This window comes from Marmota flaviventris, chromosome 1 (genome assembly GCF_047511675.1).
Source record: "Marmota flaviventris isolate mMarFla1 chromosome 1, mMarFla1.hap1, whole genome shotgun sequence".
NCBI classification, from domain to species: domain Eukaryota; kingdom Metazoa; phylum Chordata; class Mammalia; order Rodentia; family Sciuridae; genus Marmota; species Marmota flaviventris.
Window position 1 is genome coordinate 12170117 of NC_092498.1, and position 9386 is coordinate 12179502.

The following is a 9386-nucleotide window of genomic DNA, read 5'->3' on the forward strand; positions in this document are numbered from 1 at the left end:
ACTGGCAAAGACTTCACGATCTGTTTGGGTGGACAAAATAGCGCACATGAAACGCAGAGCAACCAAAGCTGTATCCAATCACGCTCCCGTGTGCGTCCCAGATGCGGCCCCAGGAAGAAAACAAGTGTTTGCGGAATTTGGTATCCAAGGCCCTTCAGTCGGGCTTGACTCCCACCCCATCCTACTTTCTAAACCTAAAGCATTCCCACCCCCAGCCCTCAAAGTGCACCCGCCGGCGTCCAAGGGTGGGCCCTGGGTTCCTGCCCCGGCTCCCAACACGCCAGCCGGGTACCCTGGGATCCCACCGGCACCCCGGGGAGGGGTCTGGGAAGGGCGGGCGGAGGGAGGCGGCAGCGGCGCGGCGAGGGGCGCGGGGCGCGCGGCGGCAGGGTCGGGGCCAGGGGCGGGGAGGCGCCGGGCGCAGCCAATCCCCGGGCCGCCCCCTCCCCGGCCGCCGCGAGCCGAGCCCGGGCGGGGGAGCCAGGCGGCGGCGGCGGCGGCGGCGGCGACGGAGGCTGCCGTGGGGAGGGATGGAGAGGGGAGGGGGGAGCGGAGCCGAGCGGAGACAGCCGCGGCGCTGCAGAGCGGCTGGGGCGGCGGCGCGGCTCCCGGTGCTCCCCCCGGCGCGCGCCCCGAGTCGGTGAGGGCCCGGCCCCGGAGGCCCCCGGAGCCATGGGCTGCATCGGCTCGCGGACTGTGGGTGGGTACCGCGGCCGGGCGCGGGCGGCGGAGGCAGGGCTCGGCCCCGGGTCGCTCCTCCGCCCCCTCCCCCATCCCTGCCCTCGCCCCTCCGGGCACCGCTGCCCGCGCCCGCCCGGCCCTGCCTCGCGCCTCCACTTTCCCTCCATCCGCTCGCGGTCCCTCCATTCCTCGTCCTCCCGGCTCGCCTCTGGCGCCTCCAGGGCTTCCGTCCCTCTCGGCTCGGTCCTTTCTCCCCGTCGCCTTCCCGCAGGCGCGGTCCCTCTCCCTTCGTCTCTCGGCAGCCTCCCTCCGCTCCTCCGTCGCTCTGCCCTACTCTCGGTCCCCTCACCCTCCACCTCCAGGCCGTCGCCTCTACTCCGCGGTGCCCAGCGCCTCCTCGCCCCGCGGCTTCTAGAGCAGCCCCCTCCTAAGAGCCCCCTGCCCGGCTCTCGGCTCCCGAGTGCCTTTTGCACGCCCCCACCCCATCCCGCCAACCTCCATCTGGCTCGGGCGTTTTGCCCCCAACCCTTTTCCTCTCGGTTGCCTTTTCCCGTCGCTCCTGCCTCCCCCGATTTGCTTTGTTCACGTGCATTTTCCCTCTGGGGCGGGGGCGGGAAGAGCCTGGTGCCTGGGGAGGGAACCGGTTCCGCGCCCGCAGGGAACCGGGCTGGGCTGGGGTGGAGGGGAGAGCGGTGGACACCTGGACACCCGGCGGAGGCTGGGGCTTGGAGCATCGAGAGGGGCCGGAGCCCGCTTCCCAGAAGGGTGGGGCCGGCGCCACGGAGGAAGCCCGGGACCCGCCGGCACCTGTCAGCGGGGGCTGTCGGGGCGGGGCCGGCTCTTTATTTACCTTTGCCTGGGGGAGGTGGAAGGCGCCTCCTAATCCGACCTCTTCCTTCAACCTCTGCCTGACTACCGCCTTTCTATCCCCCACCCCATGCACCCGTTCTGCTCTTGCGGTTTAACAAATTAATCCAACCCTCTCCCAAACCCCCAATTTTTCCCTTTCCAACTCCCAATTTCTCCCGCCTACACGCCCCAGTGAGTGACCTCAGGCTGAGAGAATAATTCGTATTATTATTACAAACAAACTCACTCTCCGGAAGCCTGATTTCTCTGAGACCCGATTTATTTCCATGGAGACCCCCCTCCTCCTCTGCTTTCACCCCTTCTCCCCAGTTCCCCTTCCCTCCTCCTCCCTGCCCCCCAAGGCTCTGACTCAGCTCTCCCTCTTCCTCAAAGGCCACCTTTCCTCCCTCCCCTCTCTCCCACTCTGCCCTCCGCCATCTCTCTTCTCAGAGATTGTTCTCTGCCTGCCCCATTCCTGCTACGTGCAGATGTCCATATTTTGTATCCCAGTCACAGCCCCTGACCTGACCCATCTCAGCATCCCCCAAGGTACCCAAGGGGGAGCTGGCCAGCTTGACAGGGGTCCTACCTCCCCCAATCCCATTAATTCCAACCCCCTTCCTTTTGTATCAGAGATGCCCCAATGCCTCCTCATGTCCAAGACCCCATTCAATGCATCCTTTCCAAGAAGGGACCTGTAACCCCAAACTGAGTCACAAAACTTTTTTGTGTAGAAGATCCATAAGAGCAAATGGTTCAGACAGCCATTTGATGCTTGAATCCCTCAGCAACTCCCCAAGAAGTTCTTCCCTGAGACTTCAGATGGTGCCACTCTGCACTAGGGCTACGCATCTACCCCTTGGCTCCTTGGTTCACGCGCCTTGGTTCCCTTACATTGCCAGCCCTCAAACCCTGTCTACTCTTCCCTTGTCTTCTGTTTTCTTGAACTTGCCTCAAATTCCTATACTTTCAATGCCGATTTTGCAAAGTCCCCTTGTCTCCTACTTTCCTGTCCCTCCCCTTGAATCTATCACCTGTCTCCCAACAGTGCAGTGTCTCCATCTCACCCTTCACTCTCTACTCTCACTGCTTCTCTGGGAACACACGAGCCCTTGCCACTCTGCCTTTATCCCCACAAGTTCAGCAGTTCTTATGGAAGGTCTTTTCTTGAGGGAAGTCACATTTCTCCCCATCCCCACCCAAATAATAAAGCCTAGGCAAGAAGCATCTCCTTAAAGTTCTGCTCCCTTTTGTACTCTGCAGTTGGTGAAAAACCCAGATCCCATATAGAAACTGTCATTTTGCTCTGGACAGAATGGAGGGTTGTTATCCTACTAAAATCCAACCTCTGATTCCTCCCACTCTGTGTAAACAACAACAACAAACAAGGCCATGAGACACTTTTTCTGAGTGTGCTATTCTTGGTGGAGCTAAAACTGAATGTTTTGGCTCAGCATTATTATTTCTCTCACCAAAAATATTGGGACACTAGGAAATGGGAAATCAGAAGAAAGCATGACAGTTGTTGAGAAGAGATGGGGTATGTGTAGTCCCAGTCTGTGGCCTCAGCATTCTGTGAGAAAAGACAAAGGACAGGCCCAGGGGACAAGAGTGAGCAACTAACCTTCTGGTCCCTTCAGGGAATGAGGTGATTGCAGTGGACTGGAAGGGTCTGAAGGATGTGGACCAGATCAACATGGACAGCACCAGCTCACTGCATGGGAGCAGCCTCCACCGGCCTTCTACGGAGGTAAGGCCTCCATGCTTAGCTGCCCCCTTTGCTGGAGAACTCAGAGATCCCAAGAACAGCCATAAACGAAGCCCCCTAAGTGTCTAGCTGCCTGATCTTTGAATTCCCTTTCCAAATTTCATGGCAACATCCCCAAAACTCCTTCAGACTGACACTTTTACAGAACATTTTTTCCCGCTTTTCTGAAAATACATGCCAGCCGTTCCCACTGAGATCCTACTTCCCCAAGTTAGCCTCAGGAAAGCTGGCTGCACTCTGCATACTTCTAGACATCCTTGTGAGGAGTGTGGGTTTACACACACCCTTGGAAGTGCCTACAATACCATTCCTTTCCTCTGTCCTACAGCAAACGCGAACTGATTTCTCCTGGGATGGCATCAATGTGAGTGTACTTGTGCCCAGCCTTCCCCAGTCCACCCTAACCCCTCTTCTTTATAGTCTCCCTTAGACCCTCCAGAGGACACGTGCTGCCTAGCTCCAGCAGGCACTGTGGGCCCTCCCATGCTCCACCGTGTCCTCCATTTTCAAGAGCGATTGGAGTATATACCTCCTGGGGACTCTAGGATACATGACCTGCCCCAGTGCATATTATTTGTAGAAACCGCGGACCCCTCTCCACTCATAGAACATCCCTATACCTTCTTGTTCTTTGCTTCTCCTCCCATATTCCCTATTCCAGCTCTCCATGGAGGACACAACTTCCATCCTTCCGAAACTTAAGCGAAACTCTAACGCCTATGGCATTGGGGCCCTGGCCAAGTCATCTTTCTCAGGTGAGACCTGCAACCTGGAGATGCATCCAGACAAGGGAATACTTACAAGCTCCTGGTCTCTGTCTCCTCATCCTTTCAAGCTTGATAAGGGCCCATATCCCCATATACCCCTGAGTTATTTGTTCTTTTTTCCAAGCTCCTGTGTCCTCCTCGAGGCTTGTCCCTCTTATGTTGAGTCCCGTGGGATACTTGCTCTAATGGGATGGCAATCCTATGGCCTGGGCAGGGATGATGGGGGGCAGGGTCTAATTTGTGATATTCTGGAGGATATGGAGAATGTCTGGCTCCTTAGGGATCTCAAGAAGCATGAAGGACCATGTGACAAAGCCCACAGCCATGGGGCAAGGCCGGGTGGCCCATATGATTGAGTGGCAGGGCTGGGGAAAGGCCCCAACCATTCAGCCGCAACATAGCCATGAGGCCGTGCGCAGGGATACGGATGCCTACTCCGACCTCAGCGATGGCGAGAAGGAGGCGCGCTTTTTAGCAGGTACTTGAACCTCGAACCCTCAAGAGATATGTTTTGAGATGACCACAGACTGACTCTCCAAACTGTTTCCCTATGCTGACCCCATCCATATGCTGACCCTAGGCTTACATTTCCCAATAATTTCAAGTGTTTTGACCGGATGCTGAGAAGGGCCTTCAAACATGCCTGTATTATGATCTTACAAATGAAAGAAATTCTAAGGATTTGTGAGCCTCCTTTTCCTGATGCTTTCTCTCCTACATTGGGGGACTACCCCATGACTCCCTTAGTAGAGAGAAATGCAGGAGCCTTGGGTTTCAAAGCCTCTGCTTCTACTCATGTTTCTAGAAGTGAAAGAAGGCCAGGCCTTGGGGATCTCTTCTAGCCTTAGCCTGTCAGCATTTTGTGTCAGGAATTCACTTACTGGGCTCATTACTTGTGACAACCTCTTCATGCTCAAGGAAACTAGACTAGGAGACAGCGGTCTACAGAAGGAGTTGAGTTCTAGGAACGCAGTATAGGTTCCATTACAGACATGTAGTTTACCCATAAGGGTGGCAGAGCTCTTATGACAGGTCTAAAAAAAATGCCTACAAAGAGGGGTAGGTCTAGCAGCAAGGCAATATTTGGTGTGTTGGTGGTATGGGTGATGGAGAAAACAGCAGGACATGCAGAGGTTGGGACAGGGCAGTAGCAATACAAGCTTCAACTGACTCATTACTTTGACTAGAATAGGGTCCCCCAAGTACAACCATGTCCACTATTATACCCTTCTTTCTCCTTCCAGTCCCTTGAGCTTACAGTTTATAACACTGTAGACCCACATTCCCTTGATGTGCCTTTGGGGATTCTCTGTTGTTCTTGAAACTTGCCAGTTAGCTTCTGCTCTCAACCGCCTAATACTAGGTTCAATTCCTAAAAACCTGCGAAGATGAACTTTTGGAATCCCTAACTTTAATCTCACTAGAGACCCCTAACTCTTTCCCCTAGGCATCCTAAATCTGACCTTCTGGGAAGTCCCACAATATTGCCTTGTTTCAAGGTATATACAAAAACTATGCTGTTCAATACAGTAACTACTGGCCACTTGAAATGTGGCTAGTCCAAATGGAGATGTGCTCTAAGTGTAAAATACTGACTGGATTTCAAAGACTTCATATAAAAAAAAGAATGTAAAATATCTCATTAATAGTTTTTATTTTTTTATTTTTTTTAAGAGAGAGAAAGAGAATTTTTTAATATTTATTTTTAAATTTTCAGTGAATATAACATCTTTTATTTTTATGTGGTGCTGAGGATCCAACCCAGCACCCCACGCATGCCAGGCGAGCGCGCTACCGCTTGAGCCACATCCCCAGCCCCCCATTAATAATTTTTATATTGATGATATGGTAAAATGATAATCTTTTATACATACTGAGCTACATAGGGTATAAGATATATTGTTAAAGTGAGTTTTACTTGTTTCTTTTTTATTTTCTTAAAATGAAACTGGTGGCTTGCATTCTGATTCTGTTGAGCTTCGCTGCAGTAGGGTGTCTCTGCCCCCTTTGCGTGTGTCTGTGGGTTCCCTGAGGAATCTCGTGGTGACTGCACTTCTTCTCCCAGGAGTCATGGAACAATTTGCTATTTCCGAGGCCACACTCATGGCCTGGTCTTCCATGGATGGTGAGGACATGAGTGTCAACTCCACCCAGGAGCCACTGGGCTGCAACTACAGTGACAACTACCAGGAGTTGATGGAGAGTCAGGGTGAGAGATGGTTCCAGAACCTAACCCCTGGGGCCTAAGAGGCTCCCCGGTTTCTGGGCTGCCTCTATCTACCTGTCCAGGACTTTCCTGTTGGTCTCGACTCTCCCACTGTCCTCCCACTCTGTGCACCCGCTGTTTTACCCTCAGTCTTCTGTGTTGTCATTACTGCCTCTGATGTTCTGTGGCCCCTTCAACCTTCCTGATTCTCTTTACAGATGCCCTCGCTCAAGCCCCCATGGATGGCTGGCCTCACTCCTATGTGTCCCAGGGCATGTACTGTCTGGGATCGTCTGATGCCTGGGAAGCAAGTGACCAGTCCCTCATTGCCTCTCCAGCCACAGGATCCTACCTTGGCCCTGCATTTGATGACTCACAGCCCAGCCTACATGACATGGGGCCTGTCCACCCTGCTTCAGGATACTCTGCTCAGGAGCCTCCACCGTTGCTGGGGGGAGACACTGACTGGGTGCCAGGGGTGGGTGGGGTGGACCTGGCTAGGGGCCCTGCTGAGGAGGAGAAGAGGCCACTGGCCCCTGAGGAGGAAGAGGATGCGGGATGCCGAGACCTGGAGTCGCTTTCCCCACGAGAAGACCCTGAGGTGTCCACTGCTCTCAGCAGGAAGGTGTCTGATGTCACATCTTCAGGCGTGCAGTCCTTTGATGAGGAGGAGGGTGAGGCCAACAACTAGCTTCTTCCCACGCCACTCTCACCTGAGGGGCATGGCTGCAACCCAGACCCTCCCTTGCCCCAGCAGCACAGCTGAAACCCGGGCAGAAGACCTCGGGGGAACCCTGGAGCTTCCAGCCCTCGCCTGGAAAGTGGAGGACCCACAGGGGTTGTGTCTAGGCTTACGCTCTAGAAACCACAGGCCCGGAACTGAGACCCAGGCAACTATATGGCTGTGAACCTGGCATGGTAGTGAGAGAAGAGCCGTGGCTGTGGGTCTCTGGGTCTGCCTGTGTGCAGCCCAGAGACAGGAGGGCAAGGGGCCTGCTGGAGACTGGATCTCAGTTCTTTGCTCCCTGATTCCGTCTTCCAGGAGCCTTGGCTGTGCTGTCTGAATGCCTCCTTTCTCCATTTCACTCTTGCTGTTCCCGACTCTGTGTTTCCTCTGGCAGTGGCCCCAGCTTATTCCCACTGTGAGGAGCAGACCTCATGGCTCGGCGGGCACTGAAGGGCACGTAGGTGTCCAGGGTGGACAGTCTGCCCTCGATGGGTAATTTGGCTTCTGAGATCAGGAGCCAAGGAGGAGGTGGACGTGGCAGCTGGATTTACAGGGAGTACAAGCATGATTCTTTATCTCAAGGCCTGCCCAGAGTTAAGAGGGTTACTAATGAGATCAAGGACAAACACGGCAGCTTGTTCTAGGATCTCGATCTCGAATGTCCCATGGTTGAAAGGAGGATCCTAAGATCTGGGAAAAGACCAGCTGGAGCTGGCTGCTCCAGCTCTGGCTCCCTTCCTGCCTTCTTCCACCCCTTGCTCCAGGATTCTGGCCCTGAGGAGGGTGAGGGACACGAGATCTGCTGACACAGGATGTAGGTGTCCTGGCTGGTGGGGAGCATGAGGGCCAGGGCTCCTCCCACCCACCCTAATTCTCTGGAGCTGTTTACACTTTTCTCTTTGCCTTTTCTACATTTTTATAACTTTGTGGGACTCAGGGTCGAGCAGGGCAGAGGGAGGAGTCGGGTGCTGCTGCTGCCTCGCCCGATGAGGCTGGTGGTTGTGGGCCAAGGTGGGCACTGGTTCCTTCTGTCCCTTTGTCAGCTCCTCCCAGAACTCCTGGGAAGGCCTCCCAGGTGTCCTCCCTCCCTCCCTGTGCTGCCTGAGGAGGAAGAGGGGAGAATCAGTGCATCCTTCCTTCAGGATGGGTTTGCAGTGGGGTACAAGCTTACCGTGGGCACCCAGTGTCCACTCTGGTTTGGTTTGGAAGGTGGGGACATGGAGCAGCAAGTCAGCCCAGTACTTCTGTGAGGGTGCCTGAGGACAGGAGCCAGTGTGAACTGGGGAGTGAAGCTGGGCAGAACTTGCCCCTACCATTGAAGTGGTGGCCCACTCCTGGCTTATGGCGGAGGTAGAATTTTGGCAGGAGCAGAAGCCTTAGGCTCAGAGCCTGCTTCCCTTTCCTTGTGCTCCTAAGGCCCCAGCTCAAGGCCTGAGTCACACACTCTGTTAGGGGTCCTACTACTTGATCCTCTGCTGGGACAGGAGCACAAGCTACCCATTCTCCCATAGGCCCGACTTCTGTGGCTTTGGAGTGAAGAGGTCAAGAGTTGGGGTGCTTCTGTCCATCTATGACCCTTGCCCTCCACCAGTTTCCAACCCTCATACACATGTGCCCCTCAAGTGCAGCCAGTGCTGTCTTCCAGGGGAGGGGGAGAATGGCTATCCTGAGATTGGTTCTCGGCAGAAATGAGAGTGGGCATGGTGAGCCACGGTAGGTGACTGGTCACTTACTTCATCTAATGCTGCCTGAACGGGAGAAAATACCTCTTGTGCTTGCTAATGTGTCATGACTCGGCGTACCAGGGCCTCACTGCTGGGAGGTCGGGAAGGGGTTAGCTTGCCTACCCAGGCAGCTGTCCAGGCCCATCTCCTGCTGCAGGTCACTGGGGTTTGTGTGCTCAGGCTACCCTCCACCCACAAGGCCCCTGATTCCTTGCCTTATCCGACCCACTCTGTCAGTGCATCACCTTCTCCTCTTTGTCTCATCCCCCAGTACCCTACGTTCTACCCCCAGCTCATGATGGATACCTAATCCAGGAAGCAGGTTCATTCAGTACAGTTCCTTTTTGCTCAGGGCCCTGGGAAGTTCAGAAAGGTAAACTAAAGCAGCTTTCTTTCCTCCCTCCTTTTCCCAACGAAGCCAAATGGTCCCCGACAGAAGATGATTAAAGAGCTGAAGGAACTAGTAGGGTTCACACATGACTGGGGCTTGGTCCCCTGGGTGCTGCCACATCACAGCAGAGTCAGGTGGGGTCTGCCTTTAGCTAGGCACTCCACCCCCTTCAAGAGGGAGAAGACCTGAGGAGCTGGCCTGGGACCACTTTGGACTCTTCTGGAGGGAGGGACTGCCTCTCTGGTGCTGGGGGCAGGGTGCATGGGGGTTTGC

General features: G+C 54.9%; 1 protein-coding gene across 1 annotated transcript; it reads left to right on the forward strand.

Moving 5' to 3' along the window:
- The first annotated feature begins 648 nt into the window (after positions 1-648).
- Positions 649-9386, forward strand: Fam131b (family with sequence similarity 131 member B). The gene is made up of 7 exons (XM_027943386.2): positions 649-700; positions 3171-3280; positions 3627-3662; positions 3960-4053; positions 4346-4543; positions 6131-6274; positions 6490-9386. Exons 1-7 carry the CDS (start codon positions 673-675, stop codon positions 6960-6962), a joined length of 1083 nt encoding a protein of 360 aa, XP_027799187.1. The 5' UTR covers positions 649-672; the 3' UTR covers positions 6963-9386.

Bases quoted from the DNA above. Each gene is read 5' to 3' on its own strand.
- Fam131b (XM_027943386.2), top strand. From the start codon at position 673: ATGGGCTGCATCGGCTCGCGGACTGTGG. The intron at 701-3,170 runs GTGGGTACCGCG...TGGTCCCTTCAG, and splicing joins CATCGGCTCGCGGACTGTGG to GGAATGAGGTGATTGCAGTG. The intron at 4,544-6,130 runs GTACTTGAACCT...TTCTTCTCCCAG, and splicing joins GGAGGCGCGCTTTTTAGCAG to GAGTCATGGAACAATTTGCT.